Source organism: Clinocottus analis, unplaced genomic scaffold (genome assembly GCF_023055335.1).
Source record: "Clinocottus analis isolate CAN_PGR_092001 unplaced genomic scaffold, fCliAna1.0.p SCAF_12, whole genome shotgun sequence".
Taxonomy (NCBI): domain Eukaryota; kingdom Metazoa; phylum Chordata; class Actinopteri; order Perciformes; family Cottidae; genus Clinocottus; species Clinocottus analis.
This window is the reverse complement of record NW_027175843.1, coordinates 4,212,501-4,238,977: the sequence shown is the minus strand read 5'-3', so window position 1 is coordinate 4,238,977 and position 26,477 is coordinate 4,212,501. Positions and strand designations below refer to the sequence as shown.

Below are 26,477 nucleotides of genomic sequence, written 5' to 3'. Positions count from 1 at the left end.
ATTTGTCAAAGTGGGAACACGCGTCCATGTTTTTGAGGAGGTCATGTGACCCGACAGCACCACGTCCACCACAGATATCAGATTTTGAAAGGCCGTCCTTGGCTCGAAGTCATGTTCGGCGTTAACTAGCTTACAACTAGCTTACAAGGAGCTGACAATGAGCTTACAGCGAGCCATTAGACATTAATAATCTGTAATGTTTAACTGATTCAAACACAAACTGCTAAGTAATAGTAATAGCAGTATATTTAGATGTCCTAGAACAATAAAAATCCCATGTCATGGTCAACAGGACTGTGTGCAATAATGTAATTGTGAGTCTGCACTGTGACTTTGGATTTCGAATGAAGAAATATTGTATTGTAAATAACTCAGATTGACCTATTCTGACCATAAATAGTAAAACCCAAATGTGACCAGATGATCCCGGAGCTGTGGAGTTATACTGATGTAATTTGGGTCGATGTTTGTCAGACTGCTAAGAATGAAGGTCTACGCCAGTTCTTCACGCTGTTCGTTGTATTGTGAATCTGGTTTAATATTTGCCAAAATGCACCTGCAACGTGGTCACCAGCAGATGTCCACCTACACTATGCAACATATTCCCACCTCTGGCATTGACAGGAATTTGAAGATAAAATTAAAGAATTGGGAGCAACTTACTTGTGCAAAGTCACTTTGATTATTATTTCTTACCAAATGCTCAAACATCCACTTAAAGTTGAATTAATTCATCCGAGTGTAGCATTGTGTCATTCAAAGGTCACCAGAGGCGTTAACCTGGATGTTGGGTTTCTAAAACAAACAAACTGACACAGTGTGTGGTAGACCTTCATACTGATTGTTTACCTATTTTAGGCTCAAGGCCTAATTTAATTGTTATCTACAGATAACAACTAAATGAGTCACGCTCTGTTTGGTCGCACGCACACTGAAGCTCAGTGAACTCAGTCGAGATGGGGGCCAACGATTAGTCTGACGGGAAGGAAAACAGCTCATGGTGTCACAATAAACTTGTGATGGAGAACACACTAAAAGGCCAGCTGAGAGAAAGTGGAGGAGCTTCGGACTGCTCTTCACGGTACCACAGATTATCATCCTTAGCTTGAACACACTTACTTGGCATTCCTCAGAGCTAAATATTAAAAAAAAGACACGTGCATTATCATTTTGAGGGACACTGACAAAAGGGCTTCATACATAACCTCCAGTGTGTTTGCCCGTTTAGTTCAGATCATTTGGGCAGGTGTGAAAGCCGAAAGTGGAACGCAATTGCCAAGCAGGTGAAGACAACCTGCACAGAGCCATTGGTGAGAACCATTCACAGGGCAATCCTATGGTGGATTCACATAAGCGTGGCAATTGTTTGTGACTTTTTGTCAGTCACCAGAATAATCTACTTATTAAAACCTCTACAAAAAGACGAATTTAAAAGATTTTGAACTGTGGATTGCGAGGTTAGCTTGATGTATAGAGGATCGCTGTTTTTTTATTTGTTTAAAGTGAACTTCTCCTTTAAAAGTCTCTGGTCTGTCTGTGGGTCCTGGAAGATTGTTTTTGTTCTTTTCCAGAAGAGTGTGTGTGTGTGTGTGTGTGTGTGTGTGTGTGTGTGTGTGTGTGTGTTGTTTGTTATGTAAGCTCTGCAAGCTCTGTTCTCACCATCAGAAAGAATCTCTTGGGATGAAGAAAAAAAAGAGGAGTACGTGTCGTTTTCTCTTATTCCTCACTTCCTGTTTTAAGATCCTTACAGTGAACGTTAATGCGTAGTCAGCAGGAAATAGACTCATACATATTATATCATCATCACACACACACACACACACACACACACACACACACACACACACGGCTGCTGTAATAAGGGGTTCATGTTCTGTAGTCATGTCCAGATGTGACTGGTTTGCTTTTAGCTCGTTTGTTGCTGTTGAACTGGTTTTATGGTTGGTTTCAGCTTCACTGTGTGTAGCTATGTTGTCTTGGGCAAAACACCTTTTTAAATATGAATAATCCTGTGAAAAAGTGGCTGATTTGGGCCATCCCGGTAGCTTAGAGGTTAAGTATAATAGGTAAATATGTAGACAGCCGAAGATCTTCTTGCGCCTCATTCCTCTCTCCCCCCATGTTTCTTCTTCGTCTGTCTAAAATATAAGGCACTGCCTCTAAATATGTAGGAACTTTAGTTGATGTATTGGACTTTTCATTCTTGATGGTATCAGTAAGTTTACAAGAGTTAGAGGTCAAAATGGGATCATGGGAGAAGGTGAGAGCAGGGCTGTGCGATGCGCTTCAGGTGATGACATCAAAGCAAGTTTATTGGAGGCAACAGTGCGTCAGACAAAAGACAGAAGTCTGTGTTTCATAACAGACTGACAAGTATTTAGACAGCAAGGGGAGGAGAAACGAACACGGAAGGAAGGAAAGTATTGCAAGCCATCATCCTGTTAGAGACAAGACTGGCAGCTCAACTTACACAACCACAGAAGGAGGAGAAGAAGGAGAAGAAGAAGAAGAAGGAGGAGAGTAGTAGTAGTGGCTTTGACATCTGTATCCAGTTCAAACATGAAGCTTTTTTTGATAGTTGTGCAATCCCAAATTTATTTCTTTTAAATTTCTTTCAATTATTAGTATTTTTTATAAAGATAGTGTGACATCTTTTCTTAATTCTAGTACAGTGTTGACCATACTTTTACCAGTAACATGGCAGACAATAATAATTACCTATAAACAGTTAATATGAGTGTTTTTGGACATTTGGGTCCTTGAAGGCGTTGACACCAGCTTCCTGGAAGAAGACAACCTGCACTGGAACCTCACTGGTGAGGTTTATTATTTGGTTTGTGAGGGGGACAAAGTCTTCATGAGGCTGAAGATGAGACTGAAGGACCTTGTTAGGTGGACCTTTTTATTGCTTTAAAGAAAAGCATAGAGACACCAGAAAACATTCATCCAGCAGAAATATCTGAACTGGCTCAGAGAAGGAAGAGCGATGCTGAGCGTGGACGTGTTCAGACTTTTAACTCAGGTGCATCCTAAATCTATTCGCTGCCAGTTATTACACTTAAAGGAGCAGGTTAAAAATAGCTTGCTTCAAAGATTTTATCAAGCCTCTTTTTGTCTCCCAAATTTCCTTTTCCTTTGGCAACTGTGACAGACTTTGTAATCCTTTTGTTTCTGTCTCTTTCAGGTCGTTTCCGTCAGATCGAAGTCTTGACCACGGTGGCTAACGAGTTCTTTAACCTCTACAGTCAAGTTTCTGGTCAGTCCGTCCAATGCATCAGCTCCAAGGACCAAGGTAACCAGGACAACCACAAACAGTCCACCGGAGGACTTTTTTTTTCTTGTTCTTGTAGCCAGAGAGCCATGGGCAAAGTGTTCAGGAGCATTTCCAACAGATCCGGTGCTTCTCAACGCTCTCCATTTATTTCCTATAGAGAGTTGGAGAAGCAGAACTTTTGCGCCGGCTGTGTATTTGCATGAAGTTAAAAAATGTCACGCAAATGAGCCGTCCCAGCGTGATGCGCCTGGCTCACCAAGCTGTCAAATAGGCTTAATCATGTTTCATTTCATGCCATGCTTATTTCTCACTTCAGAAGAGCCATTATTCTCACTTTTTGCTTGATTTGATCTGTCATGCTGTGACCTTATTCGATGAGGAATTCATTATGTAGTTGATACAATCAACTTGTCAAGACCAATTTCAGACATTTTATTTCTAAATTGATTTTTATTTGATTCGGTAAAAAAAGTGTGTCTTTTTTGCCAAATTCTCTGTTTTGACAACAATATTCAGGAGAAAGTTTAAGTCTATTACGTCTCCATTGTGTTCACCATGACCCAAAAGTTAGTTGGCAAATATATGTATTTGTCAGATTTTTAACAAATAAATAATTACATTGTAACAATATTGTTTTTTTCTGATCTGTTGGTTTTGTAACCCTCTCAGGGGGAGAAGGAAAGGGAGATGAATCGACTCTTCCTGTCAAGAGGAATGTCGCCAAACTCATCAAGAAAATCACGAAACGGAACCTATTCGCCGCCAACCCCGAGTCCCTTGAAGCACACGCACCTAACCAACAAACACAGCTGAACGGACACGCCACCTCTGATCAAACCAACACCAACGGTCACACACACGGCGCTCCAGAAAAAGACGGATGCAGTACCGACCACGACCACCAGGCAGAAACAATCAACCAGAATCACATGCGCAAGAAAGACAGCTGTCCCCTGGCGACAGTCACAGAGGAAACAAACGGGGATGGAGACGACAGGTACTGCTGGACAGACCGGTAGCGAGGTCCTTCTGGACCGCTGCATTGTAGTCGTCATTGACTCGTAGTCGACTAGTCAATTAATCGCGGGAGATATCATATGTTTTACGTAGGAGGTCATTTGAACCAGACGGCAACCTCCGGTTCTGCAAAGCGACGGCATTGTAGTGTCTAAAATCATGCATTCTCTCTACTGACCAGCAGGGGACAACTCCTCTGGTTGCAAAAATAAGTCTGATTGTATAGAAGTCTATGAGAAAATGACTCTACTTCTCTCTTGATTTATTACCTCAAACATTGTAAACATGAGTTTATAACCTTAATCTCTAATTTCAAGTCTTCTTCAAGACAGCATAATGTATATTCAGTAAATTATGGTCATTGAAAGTCAAACAGACCATTAAACAGAGTGCCATAACATCTCTCATCCCATCAGTCCTGAACAGAGCAGGACCGGACCAACATCCAATGGAGAGCATCAACCAGGGGCCGCTGACTCTCAGTCACCCAATGGGAGAACAGCGGAAGGAACCCAGGCGGAAGAGAAGATCCTGACCTCGACCCCAGAGAAAACTCCTCCCACCCTAGCCCGACTCCAGCTGGCACAGCTTCGCTCGGAGAACACGGACTCTTTCGACATGGAGGAGGTACGTTGTCCTCCTGGGTTCTCTCGGCTTCTTCATACTTGCATTCGGAAAGGTTCTCCATCACAGAGGAGGCGTGATGTTATCGCAGTTGACACCCGTACTTGACCCATAAAATTCTTGAGCCACTAACACGCGATACAATTTTGTATTCTAACCGATTAGTAAACTCCATCACACAACAGCACCACCTTTAATCTTGTGTATACCAGAGATGCGCTCATACATTTCTTGGAAATAAGTCTAAAATCGAAATGGTGGCAACCGAATCCTACACGCTGAGGTCTTTGTGGCGTTCTCCTGACACTATCTCACGGCCCAACATTAACAACATTATCGTGGTGTGAGTTTTACATCTGCACCCCGCACAGCCAGTAAACACTTATCCACAACGAACTCTAGCAGTCAAATTCATGCAAATACAGCCAGAAATCCTCTTCTCTGTGTATCTGAACATACTTCAACTCAGAGTTCACACGAGACGTGAAACATCGGGAGTCGTGTGAGAGCTACCGAAACAAGTACGTGAAACCTATCTTTCTCTCTTTTAGGAAAGTTGTTTCTGTTGTTTGTCTTTCAGATTCAGAGTAACGAAGATGAGGCTTTGCCACTCAGAACTTCCAGAGGTACCGGTGAGTTCAGCCTAACTTCTGTTTTCAACTTTTAATAGATTGTTGGATTTAACTTTAAAAAAAGTGTCCTTATCCATGTTCATGTCGCTTATGTTCTTCTAAACAAACACGCATGTTGATATTCAGTGGCACCAAAATGCTGTGTGTGTGTGTGTGTGTGTGTGTGTGTGTGTGTGTGTGTGTGTGTGTGTGTGTGTGTGTGTGTCTGCGTGTCTGCGTGTGTCTGCGTGCGTGCGTGCGTCTTCGGATTACTGCAAATGTGTTGCAGGCATTTCCTTATTCATCAAAACATTTGCAAAGCAAATTAAAAAAAAATACTTTTTGCAACATCCAAATTAACTTGCTAGTTGTCGTCTCTTGGCTTTTCCTTCTTGGCTTATTGCAGCATTCTTTTACAGATGAGAGTTTATGTGTGCAGGCTGTTGCTGTATGCAATAAACATATTTCCTGTGTCCCAGGTCACTGAGGACATACTGTCCTCTCTCAATGTTTTATGCTCAGCATCCATGATTCCTTTCTGCCACCCTTTGGACAGACGAGGTACTGCCAGGAGTAATAATAATAATCAAGCGTCATTGCCTGTGTCTCTCCCTCAGACCTGTTGAGGACAGTCAGTCAGCAGTCAGACAGCAGTGGTTTTGCTGAGGAGCCCCCCGCTGACTCCAACAGCTACCTCAAGGTCTGTTGCGTGCCTTTCCTGCCCTGCATCTCAGTTTAGATTATCAACATGGACCTTTAGGTTACTTGAACTGACTCATAAATAAAGAACAGTATGGGCCTTATTTCACCAGAAGGAAGAAACATCCCTGAAAATCCATAACGTGCAATAAAAGGATTTCACAATGTGTAATGAAACCTTGTAAGGCAGTCTGGAACTAAACCTAACTGGTTGATTTACACAAAGTGTAATCCAATATATTATATAAAGTATTATCCAATATCCCCCCTGACCTCCTTAAAAAAAAGAACATATATATTGGGAGCACAACCTTATTTTTTTCTTTTCTTTCTTAATAATCATCTCATGACTCCTCAGATTGATCTTGTGACCTTGTTGTTAGGGTCCCGACCTACACATAGCACCGGATGAAACTACCTAATTGTATATTAATTTGTTAAAAGTAGCTTCACCCCAAACAGCTATTGCAGTGGAACGCTACTTGCACATTGATGCATCGATTGCAGATATTAAGGAGTTTGAATGCAGGACTGTCACTTGTAATGGAGTGTTTTTATTATGTATCGGTACTCTTAATACTCGATATAAGGCTCTGACTACCTCATCCACCACAGGTAATTAATTGTTGATTAATTGTGACTAGGTGCAGGAGAGCAGTGACAGCTGTGACAGCGAGACCACTGTGACATCACACCCTTCACTTGATGTGGCCACGCCCCTCGCAATGGATCACCCAGCGTTTGAGATGCCAGACAGCCAAGAGGAGGAGGCGGAGCCTGCTGTCGCGGCTGAATCCGATGGGAGCAGTAATTCCAGGGAAGAAGACAAGCACGATGGGAGTACAGAGCAGATGACGCAGTACACAGCCCACCACCTCCCCAGGAACAAACCGATGGGAAAGCAGCAGGGTGGCACCGGGGAGGAGGAGCAGGTTGAGGGTGGAGACCAGACTAATCCTGAACCAGAACCAGAACAAAATACTTCCCAGAGTATGTCTGCGGTAGAACAAGAACAACAACCAGAATTAGTAGACACTCAGAATCAGACTGCTTCAGAACAAGAACACACTCAGAACCCGACCGAGACCGCCACAGACACAAAACCGCCCACAGAGGCAGTGGATGCTGACGATGAAGCCCAAGAAGAGCATGCATTCTTGTCTGATTATGGTTCACTTCCTGCTCCTTCATCGCCTGTTCTCAGTGCTCTGATCCGAGCCAAACAGAAAGAGCAGCGGGTCGACCTCCAGTCTGTTGATTTTCCCCTACTTCAGAGTCGAAGAAGACGTGGTATTCCTCTCCAGAGGTCCTCCTCCCTGCCCACTGCGTTGTCTTCGCCCTCCAGGATCGTGTCCTCTGTCAGGATCCAGTTTGGTCAAGGCCAGGCGTCCTGCACTAAGCCCAGGTACTCCTACAAATACTCCTGTGATGGTGAAGGGGAAGATGAGGAAGAAGAAGAGGAGGAGGAGAAAGGACAAACTAATTGTCTATCTACTCTGATCATAAACCCAACCCTCTCGTCTGACTCTAACAACCAACCACCAAGACTCCCCACAGAAGCTCCCATCCGACCTAAACCCATCCCACGCTACCTACTGCGGTCAACCTGTTCCCTGCATAGCTGCAGCTCTCCTCCCGACGTGTCACCAGGAGACCACGCCTACTCCTGGAGCACCCAGAGCGTTCCTGATCTCACCTCCAATCAGCATCCGCCGGGCAAGTTGCAGCAGAACATGAAGGCCAACCGAAACCAGCAAAATGGGAATCCAGGGCACACAATGTTCCGTTATCCTAATCCGAACCCCACAGCTCAATATGCACACCCAAGCCCCAATCCAAGCCCCAGTCTTAACCCCAGCCCATACCCATTCCCTCTGAACCCCACTCCCCAGTACCCATCCCCTCTCCATCCATACGCCAGTCTTCCTAACCTCCTTCACCATCACAACTTGACCCACCATTCCAGTCTAGCCAGTCTCTACCAACCTACAACTTCCGCAGTCCCTCAGCACGGCAGCCTCTCCAGCTTGCATCACCCCTCAACTCCCGCGGTTTCTCACAACTTCAATATGGGCAACTTGCATCCAGGAACCCCAGAAATGCACCACCAGGCGTACAATCAACTGTACGACCATCAGTCACCTTACCATGCCACTCCTCACGGCTCACAGTTTGCATCACCCTACCTTGGGAACCATGTGTACAACATGAATCCCCACCAGGCGTTTCCCTACCCGCCGTTGGCACCAGAACACTGCCTCCACCCGGGATTTGCTCCTCCTCCAGGCTTCTACCCAGGAATGGCTTCAACCATTGGCCCGGGTCACAGCCTCCATCCGGGGTTCGCTCCTTCTGCTCCGGGCTTCTTCCCAGGCTTGGCCTCAAGCCACAGTCCGGGTCACAGCTTCCACCCTGGCCTTACTCCGCATGCTGCTCCAAGTCCAGGACCCAGCCAGGGCCCATCCAGCACTGAGATGCAGCTGAGGAGAGTTCTGCATGACATCAGAGGAACGGTTCAGAGTCTGAGCCAGGTTCGTCCTCTTTAGTCCAGTCCCTAAACTCTTGTCACTTTTGCTGTAGTCCGTTGTGGTTGAATGAAGCTGGATGTAATAACAAATGGAAGTGGTTAGCTGATCAAACAGTTTTTAAGCTAGCCAACAGCTAACACTTTAGCTGTAGACGTTAGATTAGCTACCACTGTATTCAAAGGTAAAATTGAAAGCACGTTCATAATGTTCATAACCAGTAACTTCCTTCAGTGTCCACTGTTTGCCTAAAATACGTCCTCACCCAAAAATATTTTGGCACATATCACACCTTAAGGTAGCGATTTGATGTTTATTTGGGTTTTGTACAAGTTGAACAAAACAGATACAGTAGATTTATTTAATGAGCTTTTTAATGTGGTTTTCATTTACTGTGGCTAGCTGTTTCCCTATGTTTTGAGTCTTTATTGCTAAGCTAAGTTAGCCGGCTTCAGGTTGTAGCTTTATATTTAGCCTAAAAACATTAGAGGCTTGTCATCTGACTTTAGTCAAGAAAGGTCTAAACTTAGTCTTAGTCTAAACTTAGAGTTTTGGTTGTAATTTTACAATTTCCCAGCAGTCTGTACGTGTTAAACTTTATTCCAGTCTTAGTCTAATTAGCCTATGTCCTTTAGCAGTATTTTTCTTTAGATCTGGCCTCTCGTCCCATGATGGAAATTGTGCGATTAAGCATCTGTTCCCTGCTGCTCATGACCCCTGAAAACCCTTTTTCCACACCAGGATTTATGACATCACTTCCTGCAGTTTAGTTTTTACTAGATTAGTGTGAATCCTTTGGTCAGCTTGTCGTGTTCCGCTTCCTGACCTGATATCACTGCCCTCTCTCCACCTAGAAACAAGTCGACACCCCTGACGCATTCAGTGAGCACAGAGCAGCTCTGCCCATCCACCAGGTACGGCCATCACTCATCACTCTAGACATTTTTGTGGGTTAGTTTGTGTGTTGAATACAGGAGCGATGCTTCCGGCACTTAGTCTATGTGCAGTTCACAATATACAGCTTTCAATGGACTTCATGACACAAACACAAAATAGTGTTTCCCTAGTTCCCTTTAAAGGCCGATATCTCTGAGTTATTACGAAAGAGATAACATGTGAAGACTACATGCTTAATATTAACATATTTCCCACCACTGTGTGTTCAGATTTATATGATGAACTGACATAGTAGCTTTGCATAATACTATTAATTTGCAGTATGTATTTGTAATGTATTTAAACTGTTTCCGTCTCGGAGGCCATAGTTGACTGTTGGAGTCATTCAAGAGTGTTTCTCTTTTTCTCTATGTTCAGTCTTTGGCAGAGTTTCAGCAGAAGAGGCAGAGTCTGAACTTGTTCCGCAGTCAGATGACGGATCTGGAGCATTCAATAGTCCGACAGCAGGCCCTGGTCTACAAACACCTGAGCCCTGCTGACAGGTGATGAAAGCAAACAGATACATCTGGACAGTGATAACATGCAATACAAAATTAACAGAGTGTGTGCGTGTTTGTGTGTATGTAGGATGGAGGTGGAGCAGCTTCAGTCTCTGAGGTCATCGGTCAGAGAGGAGCTGCAGGAGCTGGAACAACAGCTGGAAGACAGACTGATGGAGCTTACACATCACACACAACACAGGGTATACACATCATACATAACTGCATTTTTTTTTTTCAAAGCCCTTTGAGACAGTTCATGTGATTTTGGACCAAACCGAAAAACATGACATGACGTGAACTGCTCTCTCCTCAGGGTCTGCATAGTGACAGCAGTTTTGACAGTCAGTCCACCACCTCTGCACTCAGAGCCATGGAGCCGGTCAGCGCACACACACACACACACACACACACACACACACACACACACACACACACACACACACACAAACATTTATTAGATAAACCTAAAAGCGCTTAAGTTTGGTTTCATCTACAACTTCTTTGTGTCTGCTCTTCAGGTGTCAGACCTCCTCAGAGAGCAGCTCATCCTCCAATCAGAGCTCAGCTACGGCAGTCACACCCCCTCCACCCAACCGTCCTCGCGATCCTCCAGTCCAGTCCCAGGAGGAGGAGAAGGCGAGCAGAAAGGAGGCGTGTACCGGGCATCCATTAACATAAACCCAGTCCCTGCTCCTCGGCCCAACGCACACACTGAGGAAGAGGAGAGGGAAGAGGGAGAGAGTGATGCGGGAGGAGTACCAGAGGAGGAAGGAGCAACAGGAGGAATCAGAGTGGGGAATCTGGAGCAGCTCATCAGAGAGGTACCAGTCTGTCAGCACTTTTAAAGTCCATTCTTGTGTTAATTTCTGCCATTGTGGGAATGTTGTGTGTGTGTGGAATAAAAACAGCCAATGAGTAAACATGTCTATGTGTCCATCTTTACCATGCTCTACCATATCTGTCTCTGCTCTTTTCCAGATTCGAGAGAACGTAGCGCAGGAGGTCCGGCAGGAGATCTACAGCGAGCTGCTGGCCGCCGTGTCGCCGCGGCGATCGCCCTTGCCCCGCAGGCAACGCCCCCTTTAGTCACGGCAACAGCAGAGCACCCACTTTTTTACTTTCAGCCTTCGTAACCACAGCCTGAGCAGCAACACTGTCCGTCTGTAACACTGTATAGCTGAGTAACAAACACTGTCTGTGTGAACACTATGTGTCTGTAACACTGAATGTCTGTAACACTGGTGAACCAACATGTGATAAACCCCGCCCACAACACCTCAGACGGGACACTACGTGTCTGTTTGTTGGTGGTGTGATGCATGCTGGGAACACCAGCTGTCCCTGTGAACCATGAGTGGTGATGTGTCGTCGTCACATCCTGTTTCCTGTTTCCAAGCTGTTTTGATCAAAGCCAGGCCTCAAACTACCACTTCCACTAATGCTATAAATACTACAAGTAGTACTGCTAATAGTACGCTGCCAGTACCACCACCACTACTCGTCCCTGTCCTGTGAATTTCTATTGCCCACAATCCCAGTCTGAGATCAGACCAGTGCGTATTGATGATATTAATAATACTAAAAATAATATTAAATCAGGTGCATGTTACTTAAAACATATGAATTAATTTGGCAGAGTTGAACCTTTTGAAGCAACATAAAAGGGAGAAACTCACTGCCGTAAGTGCCTTATTAATTGAATTTAAATCTAAGCCCTCTTGTCTTTTGTTTGCATTCCTTAAACTTCAGTGAGAGTGGAGTTTTCTATCAAACTGAGCTTTCACTCCTTAAAGTTAATCATTCCATGCACATTTCACCTTCATGTTAACGATTTAAAGACGTTTTAACGATATGTTCATTCAGCTGTCCACACTCCTTCATCATCATCATCATCGTCATTGTGCTTCTGCGCCTCATTCACAGTTGAATCTGTCACTTTCCATTTTTTTCCGATTTGTTGAGCAAAACATATTCTCAACTGAAAGGATTCAACAAAATGTTGGACTGCCCCTTTAACACTCAGCCTCTGCTTTGTGTGCACGTGTGTGTTGGTTGTTACAGAGCAGGTGATGAGGTTAGCGTGTTATGTCATAAGGTACTGCAGAGGTCAAAGGTCACTCTGCAGCAGCAGGTTTCAGTAAGTTGTCATGATTATGATGATGATGATGTCAGCAGACCATTTACTGGTGGAGCAGGCGAAGTAGCCCAAACCCTAGCTGCATAAGGATGTTAGCCACGTTAGTGTGTTCGATTCCGATTGTCCGATGACTAATCTGTGCAATAATATGAACTTATATATTGATTACTGAAATTGTATCAGTAAATCACCGCTAACACTGCAGCTCACACTGCTCCGCTGCAGCACAACTGGTGCAAACTAATCTGCAGATGTTCCTCCTCTTTGCACAGAATCCACAGAAGGGATTGATCACTGAACAATGAATTACTCATCACCATTTACTCAACATCTGTTTTCTTTAGCACTAAGGCCTGTGTATAGCGTCTGCGTGGTGTCTCGCAGGTTTTCAGAGACACTATCAGTGACTGCAAATGTTGAGGAGCAGCTGAGGCGACACAAGCACTTGGTACCCACCACAGCACAGTCAGTTTAAACAAACACGCCCCTAAATACCTCCTCTTCTTTCTTTTTGTAATCTTATTTGTTGAAATTTGGGAAAAAAAGTGTTTTGCACAGACTCGCATTAGAATTTAAATGACATATTGAGAGATGAACTATTGGGAAACAATTTATTGTGTTTTTTGTCGATGTTGAGTTTTGATGTTTGGGAACAATATATGGTGAAGAGAATCTGAACTTAAAGGTAATGAGTCTGAGCTTTCAGCCACATCTCACAGTCTTTTTTCAATGCTCGAGATCACTATTAACTGGACATTAGAACCTTTATTCTCATCATCATGTATTTACTTTGTATATGTTAAAAACTTTTTTTATGATCACAAACTTTGCTCTGCTGGACCAACATTCACTGTTTAATGTGTTTTTATAATTTTTGAACTGATCAAGAAAATCCTTCCCACACTTCTAATTTCACTTCTCTGTCCGACTATTGGTGTCTAATAATTTCTATTGATGTGTATTAATGAGGATGTGTACTTTGTATTGATGTCTTCTCAGCGGGATGCAGGGTAGAGATCACTCTGTAGAGATAAGAATAATAAAGATGTATTTATTTTCAGTACAGATGAGTCCTGTTGTAGTTTGTGCTAGTTATAATTCTACTCTACTACTCTATATTTCAAATGGACGTATTATACTTTTTACTCCACTCATTCATCTGACAGATTTTACATACAAACCCAATATTACGCCTATTGTGCATTGTTATAGAGTAAACTACACTTTGACTGACATCTAAACTCCTTTTAGTACTTGAACTTCAAGTGAATCTTCTACTTTATGCAATGCCTACACATTTTAGAATAGCATTTAATTGTTTTTTCAAATGTATCTTGCATTTGTTTTTTGACTGCCACACAAACCTTTTCAGAAGTTCAAACCACAATAGTTCAATTTTTTCCCCTTTTTATGTGTATATGTTTAGACCGATTTACAAAAGACAATCTACTGTTTTCCTATCTTAAATTAAAATAATAATGGATGTCACATTGTAAAAGTAAGTATTTTCACCAACAGAGGGCGATACAATAAAAAATACATTATATTCAAGCAGCCTGTGTGCTTTTACTGTGAAATCCGGAAGCTATCCGTTACCCGGAAGTATTTAAGTTATTGTAGGAAGTTTTCCGCCATAAGAACGTCACTGATTTAACGGACAAAAAAAGCGGAAAACGGAACGGTAAGAGGACGTTAAAAGACAAAGAAATACAGATAGAGTTTCTCTTCTAAGTTGTCGAATCAAAAGTCTGGAGGTTTCACCGACAAATAACTAGCATCTTGGGTACCTAGCTGGAGCTAAAGTAAGATTAGCTCACTAGCTAATTTATGCTCATCCAAACACACATGGTGATAAAACAGACAAGGTCTTTGGAGTTTGGATTGAGTGTAAACGGGTGATAATGTTAGAATAACTGGCCCACATGACTGATTGAAAGGTTGTTTTTTTTAAATTTAATGTGAAATATGTCGGAGACACCTAATAGTGTTATCTTTTCCTGTACGTTAGCTACAGGTAGATCGAGCTAACAGTACACTTTTTGTAATGCATTTTAAGGGTTGATACAGTTTACCCGATCTTTTAAATAGTCGATAAAGTGATGGACAAAAAACATGACAGCTATTTTTAAAGTCATAAAATAAACATGTCAAGTTACAGACTAAATACTTAAATGATCCCAACTTCTTAAATGAAGAATGTAATGCTTTCAGTCTTAAGCATTATAGTAAACAGATGAATTTTTGGACTGTTCGTTGAACAGAATTACTCTCTCTATTTTTTTTTCTTGTGCTTCAGACAGTTGTTATGACATTTTCACTTCCTCTAATGTTTCAGACTCAATGACTAATCAAGAAAATAAGGAGTTGGCTTGATTTGCTGATGTTTTGAGTTTAAAAAAATTTCTCACTAGAGCACCTGTGATGAAAAAAATACAGCAGCCGTTGAAGTTTTTTATTCATTTATTTTTTCAGGTATGGACTCTCCAGGCAGAAGTCAAAGTCCTATTCCTCCGCAAAAAGAACAAAGTGGTGAGTAAAACCTGCTGTAACTGTTTTTTATGTTGTTGTAACGGTGGCAATACTAGTGGTTGCTTTGACATTCATCTAATGCTGTCTTCAGGACCGTCTGAAGACGAGTCCAGTGCCGCAGAAGAAGAGAAGCCTCAACAGACCGACTCGGTTGACAAAGAGAAGTCGTCCCCTCAAGCCAGTCCTGCAGCCCCTTCCCCCTCCGGGAGCGCCGCCTCCGGCAGTGATGCCACTAGCAGCTCAGACGACGACAGCAGCAGCAGTGATGAGGATGAACATCATGGTGCACTGAGGAAGTTAAGGAGCAGTGTGGCTCAGATCAAAGTAAGCAAGAATTAATATTGACGTTACTATTTTTTGCCTTTTCACCGGAAACAGAAAAACATACATACAGAAATGAAAAAGAAACAATATCTACAAAAAAAAGGCTTTGGTTTGCTTTGTTTGGTTTGCTTCAAATGTTTCTTATATTTTTCTCTTGTTGGTGTGTAAACATCGTCCATTTCTTCTATTTGCCACGACATTGTGGGTGTGCAGTGCTCAGTCTTTGTCTCTGTCAAAATGTATTGAAAAATTATACTTATACTACGTGTGTTTATCGTATTGAATATTCTGATAGGCTTCATATTTTTGGGGAATTTAGCATATCAAAATAAAAAAAATTCTCTCCAGCTAGTCGGCTGGCACACACCTACATGTTAAGCCCTCTTTTGTAAGCTATTCAGCATCACAAGCATGTCCAAGTCCGGCAAGTCTAACATTCAGGGACAATCCAGATTCTTTAACATGAATAAAGAAATACAGCTGACACTATTTTCTTATTTTATATTCAGAGATCAAGATCCAAGTCCGTGTCACGAGAAAGAGACCGATCCACATCCAAAGAGCGAGACAGATCCAGGTCGAGAGAGCGAGACAGATCCCGGGGACGGGACAGGTCCAGATCTAGATCCAGATCTAGAGAGAGAGACGGATCAAGATCCAGAGGACGGGACAGATCCAGGTCCAGAGAGAGAGACTGGGACCGGGGCCGCTACGACAGAGGACGCTATACACGGTAAAGGACAGACAAACATATCTTTTTATTAGCTTGTAAACTTCTGCGGAGTAACTTTTTATTAGTTAAAAATTAGATGATCAATATGTTCAAGACCCTGTGAAACCGGGTCATCGGACACTTTTTCATTCATAAAACACGTTACACAGCAAAACGAGGCTACAACCTGAAAAGTGAATTGAAGTGATTGAAATTGTTAAATTTAAGGCTTCAAAGCTGTAGTTTGCAAACCAGTGGTTCACTTCACCGTGACTACAAAACAAACTCACAATATCAAACAAGAACATGCACACACAAAAAACACTATTGTTTTATAAAAGCACGACACAGGATCCTTTGTTACATTACTGATGAACATGTAACCTACACCTTTTAATTAAGGTAGTAATATTATGCAAATTGTCTATTTTTACAAAAATACTGACTACATTGACCCTTCTCTTTCCATTTCAATTGATAAAACGTTGTTACACCTGGTTTTAGAGACGGTTTCTTTTCAAAAGACAGTGTTTCTTTTATGGTGACGCAGCGTGGCATAAGTAGACTCATACCGTTACCAGACCAGTTTAGACTTAAGAGTTGTTTTTAAAGTCGCTTTGTCTCCTCTTCTGTGCTTAACCCAGAGATCGCTATGATGATCGGCGTGATGATAGGGACGGACGTGACCGGTGGACCAATCGGGATGCAGAGTCGGATAACAGGAGGCGAGGGCGCTCTGTCTCCCCTCCAACAGACCGGGAGCCGGCAGCGGCAGAGGAGCCAGCGATCAAGAAGAAGAAGGAGGAGATCGACCCGATCCTGACCAGGACGGGTGGAGCTTACATCCCCCCCGCCAAGCTGCGCATGATGCAGCAGCAAATCACCGACAAGACCAGGCAAGTCTTTGTTTAGACACCATCCTCTTAGTTTTAGTTTATTAACTCCTGTGATCACTTTACAATCATCCCACCAGTTTGTAGATTTATTTTCTTTCTTCCAAGAAGCTCTTTTCCCCAGTGATCTCTGACATGCGTCTGCTACTACCAAATGTTTAGCACAGCCAGAAAAAAGGTCATATATCAGACTGAAAGAAATGTAAAATTGGCACAAACCTGACCTGATTCAAGGCAGAGGGATTTTTTGGAGAAATTATAGCGAGAGTCGGCCCATTCGGTTTGGGTGAATATGCCTGATTTATAATTGAAAAAAACACACACATATATATATATATATATATATATATATATATAGAGAGAGAGAGAGAGAGAGAGAGAGAGAGAGAGAGAGAGAGAGAGAGAGAGAGAGAGAGAGAGAGAGAGAGAGAGAGAGAGAGAGAGAGAGAGAGAGAGAGAGAGAGAGAGAGAGAGAGAGAGAGAGAGAGAGAGAGAGAGAGAGAGAGAGAGAGAGAGAGAATCGACCTGGTTCTGGACCTGGGACGTGTAGTTGAGGTCTCGACTGTGTATTTATACGACCCCCGTATCATTTGTGTTGTCCTGTGCAGCCTCGCCTATCAGAGGATGAGCTGGGAGGCCCTGAAGAAGTCCATCAACGGTCTGATCAACAAAGTCAACGTGTCCAACATCATCCACATCATCCAGGAACTGCTGCAGGAGAACATCGTCAGGGGGAGGTGAACAAATAAACACAGCAACATGAAGCTTCACGTTACTTACTAAAACAGATGCTTCCTGATTAGCTTGATAGAAAAAAGTGTACTTTACTGGAGGTTTGACTGACTGTCTTTCTCTTTCCCCGACTTCCTGCCCTACCCGTCTACCTGTCTGTCTCCCAGGGGTCTGCTGTCTCGCTCGGTGCTGCAGGCTCAGGCGGCGTCGCCGACCTTTACTCATGTTTATTCGGCCGTCGTCGCCATCATTAACTCCAAGTTCCCTCAGATTGGCGAGCTGATCCTTAAACGCCTCATCCTGGCCTTCAGGAGGAGCTACCGCCGCAACCTCAAGGTACCTGACTGTCTGTCTGACTGTCTGTCTGTCTGTATATCTCACTATTGCTCTTTGTGAGATGTACGGTGAGGTGTTTTTTTGTTAATAGCACAGCCCCGAACTCCAAGACTTGTGAACGGGCCCGGCGGGTCATCTCAAACCGCACCACTTCTCAAAACTTTAATGACAATAGCTTCCCTCAGAGAGAGCTTGTTACTGGAGAGATAATGTTGGTAACAACACGGTGAAGGTTAAGATTAGATTGATGATCGCAGATTAGTTTTTTTACAGCCAACAACAAAGCAAGTTGCAGATACAGGCAATACATAACCTCTTCTTATATACATTCATTACTCAGAACCAATTTGCCGTTTAGAGTCTTTACCTTTTTATTTCTCTTGACAATAAGTTTGAATTGTGTTTCATATCATTTGACCGTATTAGTGTAAGTAATCTATTAAAACCAGTCTGTTTTTTGTTTTCCAGCAACAGTGCCTGACCGCCTCGAAGTTTGTGGCACATCTCATTAACCAGAACGTGGTACGTCCTGCTGTCTTATGTTATTATACTAATACTATTAGTAATAATATTAACAGCAGGTTTGAGTGTTTGTGTTCAGCTCTCATGAAGTGTGTTTACTTGTCTCTCTCTCTCTCTCTGTCGGCGCCGTGGTCTCTCGCCCTCAGGCCCACGAGGTTCTTTGTCTGGAAATGCTCACTCTGCTGCTGGAGCGGCCGACTGACGACAGCGTGGAGGTCTCCATCGCCTTCCTGAAGGAGTGTGGACTCAAGCTGACCGAGGTGTCCCCGCGAGGAATCAACGGTAGCCATTTAAACCCGGCCTTCCTCGCCTCATTCAAGCCAGGCGCCTTTATTGCACGTCTCACACACTCACGCTCACAAAATGTCTGATAATCTTAACTCAACCTGAACTGTTAAACTAACAGTATTGCATTGGAGAATATTTGGCCTTTTCTAATTAGAATGAATCCTAAATATCCGCACGATTCATCGTAGATGCGACTGCAAAACCTGCCCGTCTCTCTTTTCAGCCATTTTTGAGCGTCTCAGGAACGTCCTCCACGAGTCGGCCATTGACAAGAGGGTCCAGTACATGATTGAGGTGATGTTCGCCATCAGGAAGGATGGTTTCAAAGATCATCCGGTGATCACAGAGGGCCTGGACCTGGTGGATGAGGGAGACCAGTTCACCCACATGCTGCCGCTGGACGACGAGTACAACACCGAAGACATCCTCAGTGAGACCTCTGCCTCACTATACAAGTCTCTCTGCAGAAAGACATCTGTATCTGTAATCCTAACGTGTGTTTATGTTCACTCAGATGTCTTTAAGATGGACCCAGACTTCCTGGAGAGCGAGGAGAAATACAAAACCATTAAAAGAGGTCAGAATCCACGCAAACATCCAACCGTGCATCCAATCAGCTGTCACTTTCCTCTCAGTTTAACCAATCGACTGTCATCTCCCGATAGATATCCTGGACGAGGGCAGCAGCGACTCGGGGGAGGAGGGCGATGGGAGCGACGAAGAAGACGACGACGATGAAGAAGAGAAAGCAGAGGAGGAAGGAGGTGAGACAGACGGGTACACCTGCCAAACGGATGGTTTTGAAGATGGTTGTATTTTGTCATCAGTGGCTCGAGAGGATTTTTGTCATATCTTGCTAGAGCTCTCGGGTTTGGTGCAGGTCTTAAACGTGGGAGGGTTTAACGTAAAATATGTTGTGTAGTTGCATGATGGGAAACGTGGAATCCAGTGTTTGGGAGTACTATTGGCACCAAGAGTCGGAGTCATTTTATTCTTTATTTTTTTAAGGAATAGTTTAACATTTTAGAGGGAAGTGTTCCATTTTTTTTCCGTTCTTGCAGAGAGTGGTCGGATCTAACTCTTGACAATAAAGAGCAAAAGCAGAGTCTTATTTTCTATCTTTAAGTGAAACAGAAATGGAATGTCAAGTAGATATAAGTACATAGAAAGAAAATTGTGGAGACCAAAGTTAATGGACAGCTGTTTGACAAATCTCTGACAAATGTCTGACAAATTAATCTCTTATATCAATCAATATTCTGGTATGAACCTGATTTTAACACAATATTAAAGAAGCCTCTCTCTCTCCCTCAGACGAGAAGATCACCATCTTTGATCAGACAGAAGTCAACCTGGTTGCTTTCAGAAGAACCATCTACCTCGCTATCCAGTCCAGGTACACTCACTCACTCACTCACTCACTCACTCACTCACTCACTCACTCACTCACTCACTCACTCACTCACTCAAATACACACTCACACAGTGACTCAGTTGTCTCTAAGGGAGTTGGCAGTTATTTACAGCTCATTCTATATTTGATGGACTTGGACTAATATTTAAAGCTATGTTTAAATCTTACGTGTGTGTGTGTGTGTGTGTGTGTGTGTGTGTGTGTGTGTGTGTGTGTGTGTGTGTGTGTGTGTGTGTGTGTGTAGCAGCCCAGTTACCATGGTTTCACTGTAGAGCGGCTCACAAGTTTGGAGAACAGGATGAAACACTGATACAGATTGAAAAAATGCCACACAAAGGAACACACACACACACCCTGAGCTCACTGACGTACTCTTACTAATTGATGAATTTTGGTGTCTGTAGTTTGGACTTTGAGGAGTGCGCTCACAAGCTGATCAAGATGGACTTTCCTGACAGCCAGACGGTAAGTCCACACACACACACACACTCACACACACACGGCAGATTTCAAAGGCCTCAGTGACGCAAACGCACGCAGATGAGGATAAATGTAAGAACGTGTCATCTTTTTCTCTTCGTTCCTCCACTGAGGATAAATCTAAACGTAATGTGGAAAAATAAAACAAGCTGACGCGCAGTAAACAGTCGATTCCTAGAGGTGTTGGCATAACAACAGCTGGATGTAAAAATGAGTCGATCGATCAACAGAATTAATGCGCAACTAATGTGACAATCAGTTTAAAGATATTTTAATTTATCTATGAAACTAAACACTGAACTTTTAAAATATAAGGAATTTTTGCCCTTTTTGCTCCGGCACTGCTGACCAGAAGGTGGCGCTGATGAACTAGTTGATAACGACCAAAGGATAAAGAAGGAGAAGAAGAGTGTGAACAGTGTGTGTGTGTGTGTGTGTGTGTGTGTGTGTGTGTGTGTGTGTGTGTGTGTGTGTGTGTGTGTGTGTGTGTGTGTGTGTGTGTGTGTGTGTGTGTGTGTGTGTGTGTGTGTGTGTGTGTGTGTGTGTGTGTGTGTGTGTGTGTGTGTGTGTGAGGGGGGTCAGAGCAGATGACCTTGTCAGTCAGGGTTTCATCAGCATCAGGACTGAATCACTCGACATAGCAGCTGGAAACTCACACGGACCGACTGAGATGTTAATGGAAGAAGGAAAAAAGCACGTTTATATTTAATCACACGGCCTTTACCTCCAAAAGAAGAACAGACGAGACGTCTGAATGTTAATCAGTCAGAGCGAGAAGACAGGTGACGGCCTCGTAGAGGGGGTCCACAGATCTGTTTCTAGACAATCCTTCATGGAGGAGGAACCACAACCGTCTGATGTGTTTCAATGAAAACAAAAATAATGATGTGAAAAGAAATGACCCCTCTCAAATTCGCAACTCTAGTGTCAGGAATGATCCCAATTACATCTCTCAGCCCCCAGTTAGCATGTTATGTTTGGCAACTAGAACTAAACGCCAATCTTTCTTTTTGGAAACGCCCATTCAGATTTAAGAAAGTTCATGAAATACATTTTAAATATCATCTTTGTCAGCATGTTTTTGGTTAAGGGGTCGGTGTGTAGGATGTGTGTGTCGTACGAGACGCACGCTGACCGCCACTGATATATGTCATCACAGCCTATCTCAACACAAGGTCAAAACAACGCGTCTCTGGGATTTCACACCTGGCCGCTGCCCTCGCATTTACTTCATTTGACCTTTTTAACCTCATTCAACGCGGCGCTGCCCAAGAACGTTCTGTCGGATCACAGCCGGTCCAGAAGCCTGAACATGAACGAACGGATTCGTTTTCGAAACGCATGACTACACAATATGATTTGATGAAGTTTTGATGAACATGATGTGATCTTTAATGTGTCATGTTATGTGTTCATAAGATTTGTTCTGTTTGTGTCAACAGAAAGAGCTTTGTAACATGATCCTGGACTGCTGCGCCCAACAGAGAACCTACGAGAAGTTCTTTGGTCTGCTGGCCGGGGTGAGACGGGAAACACTTCTTCTCTTCTCTCTTGTGGTTTTGACCAATTTCTAGTCTGTGTGTCCAGGTTCTGAGATTTTCCTCCAACAAACTGGAGGTTGAATGGAATTAAATTTGTGGTGCTCATCGTTTGAAAATTACATTTAAAGGGAAATCGGGGTAATTTCTATCCAGATACAGTTTCCCCCGTTACTGTGGATAACCCAGAACATTTTTTTTTAAAGAATATTCAGTGCATATTTACTTTGTTGTGGTTTTTTCCAATGTGAATGTACACAAAACACCTAAAATAGTTTTTTTTATGAAAAGTCCTCATGTGAGTTTTACATCACATTATTGTCTGGAGCGTTGCCCTCAAAATGCACAACATGAAAAAAAAACAACAATATTACTTTTATTTAGTTTTTCTGGTGGCGTTCTTGAGTACATCAAACGCATCGAACAAGCCAGATATTTAATATTTAAATATGTGTCAGGCAGGCGGTGCGCCTTTTCTTTTCGTGGTTGATTAACTGCCCTGCACATTGAGGCCTGTGACGCGATGTTTCACGATCGGGTTTCAGTTTGGCTCGCGTCCCAACGCGATGAGTGACACATGATCGGGTGCGGATTGATTTCCGTTCGGTCCGCGAAAACCATCTGAAATGCTGCCGGACCGCATGTCAATTTTCTGTCTTTTGTCTTCAGCGGTTCTGTCTGCTGAAGAAGGAGTACATGGAGAGTTTTGAGGGGATTTTCGCGGAGCAGTACGAAACCATTCACCGGCTAGAGACCAACAAACTGAGGAACGTGGCTCGACTGTTTGCTCACCTGCTCTACACAGACTCTGTGCCCTGGAGTGTAAGGACAAACCCACACACACAGACACACACACACACATGAACCTGGTGGTTCTTCCTGATTTTTCTTTTTTCCCCTCCAATAATTCATGGTTCTCTCTCTGCTGTCTTTTTGAATGTCTCCAGGTGCTGGAGTCCATTCATATGAGCGAGGATACCACGACGTCATCCAGCAGGATCTTTGTTAAGATCCTTTTCCAGGAGCTCTGTGCCTACATGGGCCTCCCCAGACTCAACCAGAGGCTCAAAGACCCGTACGAACACACACACACACACACACACACTGAACTATACCAGGTTTTCTGTCTCTCTGCAAAGATAAATGAAGATTATAACACGCTTATTAATCTCCAAACTGTGTGTGTGTTTCAGAACTCTACAGCCGTACTTTGAAGGTCTCTTCCCTCGTGATAATCCCAGAAATACTCGCTTCGCCATCAATTTCTTCACCTCTATCGGACTGGGAGGCCTGACGTAAGAACACACACTATAATGTGGCCAGTGTACAATTCAGCCGAAAATGGGAGGGGCGCTCGAATGTTTGAGCCATATGTGATTGTTGAACATCTCATTCTTAAACTCTGGCTGTAAATCTTGTTTTATGTTTTACATCTATGAATTAAAAGTGTGATTTTTTTTTTGCTCTCATAATTGCTAAATGTCAATTTTAGCCAAGACTTGAATATATTAAAATAATACATTTTCTCATGTCCTGGCATTGGAAGACTTTTGATGTAATAAATAATTGTAGTTTGTATCGTCTGGTAAAACGGGCATTAAATTGACCGCTGAATGTCAGGTTTGATCGATGTATAGTATAATTTTACTTTGTAAAATTGTAATATTTCTTGGATTTAACATTTTTATTACAAATGTGTTACATTCTGTACAAACATTTCTCATGCACATAATTCTCTCTCTCAGGGACGAGTTGAGGGAACATTTGAAGAACGCTCCCAAGATGATCATGACTCAGAACCAGGAAGTGGAATCCTCCGACTCCTCCTCCTCTTCATCATCATCCTCCTCGTCTGACTCCTCCTCAGACTCCTCCAGCGACTCAGATTCCTCTGACTCCAGCAGCAGCTCAGGTACATCCATAAAGTTTCATTAAAAGTGAATCTAATTGCATGTTTTTATTAAACTGTAAATGTTCCTTTTTCTGAAACATCTGAGTAACGTACATTTTATTTTCCTCTCTTGTCTTTCAGACTCGGACAGCAAACGCAAAAAGAAGAAAAAGAGAAAAGTACAAAGCGAGGAGAAGATGAAGAAGATGAAGAAGAAAGGGGAGGAGAAGAAGAAGAAAAAGAAGAAGGACAAACAGTCGGACAAGAAGCAAGTCGGGCGCAAGAATGACGACGACGACGATGACGGCGGTCACGAGAAGCAGGCGAGGAAGGACAAGAAAAGCCTCGCGCGTCAGGTGGAGGAGTGGGAGCGAGCACGTGAGGCGGACGGCCGTGAGCGTGCACGGGAGGCGGAGGGCCGTGCACGGGAGGCGGAGGGGCGTGGCCGTGAGCGTGCACGCGAAGTGGAGGGGTGGGAGCGGGCACGCGAGGTGGAGGAGCGCGAGCGTGAGATGGAAGGCCGCGCACGCGATGCAGGAGGCCGCGAGCGTCCACGAGAGGCAGAGGACCGCGCACGTGAGGCTCCCCGTCGGAGCAGACGGGACGGAAGGGCTGAGGAAGAGGAGGAGGAGGAAGAGGAGAGGAGGAGACGAAAAATGGACTTTCAAGGCCGACAAAGAGACGGAGAGAGCGAGAGAGACCGAGGGAGGGACAGAGAGAGAGAACGAGCGAGGGACAGAGAGACTGAGGAGAAGAGAGAGGGCGAGAGAGAGAAGCCAAAGGAGAGGGAGAGGAATAAAGAGAACCGAGACAGGAACAGGGAGCGAGAGGAGAGGAGGAGGAGGTAAAAACGACAGTGATGGACTGACGGCTGACATCTTTCCCTTCCTGTCATCCCTCGTCGTCACTCTGGGTGTTTTGGGATTCGGGACCTGTCACGCTCTCTCTCGTCTATCTCTTGACTTAATCTGTCCGTCTGTATTTTCTATTATAAATCTTTGTTGTTGATGACATTTTTGGAAAAAAAGACTAAAAACATTAAAGTTGCTTTCGATGTTTTAAAAAAAATCTGTTTCAGTTTCAACTGTTTTTCATCTCCTGAACCATATTTAGGATGCAATCGATCAGCTAAAACATCCTCTATCTTTTTAAAATGTTCTACTTGACATGACTACTACTGCAGTTTGTATTATTCGAGCACACTGCACATTTTCCTGCTGGCTTAACATTCATATACGAAAACGCCATCGTGTCTTCGCATTCAATAAAGTCCAGTGGACTTGAGTTTGACTTTATTGCTGCTTCCAAGGTGTTACTCCCTTCATCAAGTACCTGGTCCCCTGGCTGACCGAGAAGACCGCAAACAGTTCACATGGTGTCGTACGTTGATTATCCGCAAAAGATGTCACGCCCCTCCGCCCCCCAAAGAAAAAGGTATATCCCAGTCCCCACATGTGGACGGCTTCCCATATGGGAAGGTGCAAGTCCACCTCTGGAGCTCTGGAGCCTAACGGTTGCATAATCGTGCCTTGACTTCTGAGCCTGGCCAGACCGAAGTCCATTAGTTTCACTTTGAAGGGCTCATCCTCTTGATTGACCAACATGACATTGTCGGTGTGGATGATGGCACCTTCCTTCAGAGCTTCGAATGCTACCAGTAGCTGACGTGCTAACGGACGGATCTCATTGATGCCAGCACCATCTGAACAGAGAAACAAAGGTAACACAGACGGGTGAAGACCATCTGGAACTCTGGGTGCCTATAGAGCCGACAGGTGTGTGCGTGTGCGCTGGCTTACACACAGTTTCAGGTTTCACCACAGGTTGTTGAAGGAAGCATTTTTCTGGACAATAAATAGTCTCATCTGCCCACCAACCCAGCACGCACACTCTGACGGAGGCTCACTCTCCTCACTATTATCCTTCTACATTCTTACAGATTTGGGCTAACCCAGTTGTGGAACGTTTATGACTCGCGAGTAGAATTTTTTTTTAAATACTTGTACTCTTCTTGAGTAGTTCCCTTTTATGCTACTTTGTACTCTTTTTATTATTCATACCAAATACAATCAACTAATGAATTATTAAATGTTTTGCATCAAGAGGGCAGCAGTGTAAAGCCTGGTTGAAATGTTTGTCGTACATTATTGCATCAATATACATGTGAAATAGATCATTCTGCATAAGTACTTTTAATTTACGTAAGACTTTTGAATGCGTGACCTCTACTTTTGACATCTTTTTAAAGTATTTTAACACTCTGCTATTCTTCTGCCTTTGACCTGAAAGAATAACTGTGTGGGTTGTGAGTCACATCGTACTAAATAAAGTTGTTTTCAGCACCTTCTGACTGTGTGAACACCTGATTTGTTCTCTGTAACCGTCTCTTCCAGTCTAACAGCCCGACATGAATACACAGTGTTGGAGGCCGCTGGTTTGAGGATTTGACTCCAACATCATGATCAAAGCACACTTGCAATTATTATCTTTTA

The 26,477-nt window shown here is 43.5% G+C and overlaps 2 protein-coding genes across 3 annotated transcripts in view; both read left to right on the top strand.

Annotated features, from left to right (window-relative positions):
• itprid2 (ITPR interacting domain containing 2) overlaps window positions 1-13,389 on the top strand; it is a 33,517-nt gene extending 20,128 nt beyond the window's left edge. For both annotated transcript variants that reach the window (XM_068572471.1, XM_068572470.1), the window contains 12 exons: window positions 3,185-3,292; window positions 3,944-4,271; window positions 4,708-4,918; window positions 5,496-5,547; window positions 6,144-6,226; window positions 6,870-8,756; window positions 9,605-9,664; window positions 10,065-10,189; window positions 10,275-10,389; window positions 10,503-10,568; window positions 10,708-11,010; window positions 11,168-13,389. In XM_068572471.1, the coding sequence (XP_068428572.1) occupies window positions 3,185-3,292; window positions 3,944-4,271; window positions 4,708-4,918; window positions 5,496-5,547; window positions 6,144-6,226; window positions 6,870-8,756; window positions 9,605-9,664; window positions 10,065-10,189; window positions 10,275-10,389; window positions 10,503-10,568; window positions 10,708-11,010; window positions 11,168-11,275 (3,446 nt within the window). In that variant the 3' untranslated portion in view covers window positions 11,276-13,389. The remainder of the gene's footprint in view (window positions 1-3,184; window positions 3,293-3,943; window positions 4,272-4,707; window positions 4,919-5,495; window positions 5,548-6,143; window positions 6,227-6,869; window positions 8,757-9,604; window positions 9,665-10,064; window positions 10,190-10,274; window positions 10,390-10,502; window positions 10,569-10,707; window positions 11,011-11,167) is intronic.
• Window positions 13,390-13,923: 534 nt separating this feature from the next.
• On the top strand, window positions 13,924-25,053 carry cwc22 (CWC22 spliceosome associated protein homolog). The gene is made up of 20 exons (XM_068572187.1): window positions 13,924-14,007; window positions 14,799-14,855; window positions 14,947-15,179; window positions 15,689-15,912; window positions 16,536-16,787; window positions 17,393-17,521; window positions 17,684-17,852; window positions 18,321-18,374; window positions 18,521-18,656; window positions 18,886-19,092; window positions 19,177-19,239; window positions 19,328-19,426; window positions 19,977-20,058; window positions 20,481-20,541; window positions 21,999-22,076; window positions 22,764-22,916; window positions 23,042-23,169; window positions 23,288-23,389; window positions 23,840-24,006; window positions 24,127-25,053. Exons 2-20 carry the CDS (start codon window positions 14,801-14,803, stop codon window positions 24,831-24,833), a joined length of 3,099 nt encoding a protein of 1,032 aa, XP_068428288.1. The 5' UTR covers window positions 13,924-14,007; window positions 14,799-14,800; the 3' UTR covers window positions 24,834-25,053.
• Window positions 25,054-26,477: the final 1,424 nt, after the last annotated feature.

Bases quoted from the DNA above. Each gene is read 5' to 3' on its own strand.
- cwc22 (XM_068572187.1), top strand. From the start codon at position 14,801: ATGGACTCTCCAGGCAGAAGTCAAAGTCCTATTCCTCCGCAAAAAGAA. The intron at 17,522-17,683 runs GTGAACAAATAA...TCTGTCTCCCAG, and splicing joins GAGAACATCGTCAGGGGGAG to GGGTCTGCTGTCTCGCTCGG. The intron at 24,007-24,126 runs GTACATCCATAA...CTTGTCTTTCAG, and splicing joins TGACTCCAGCAGCAGCTCAG to ACTCGGACAGCAAACGCAAA.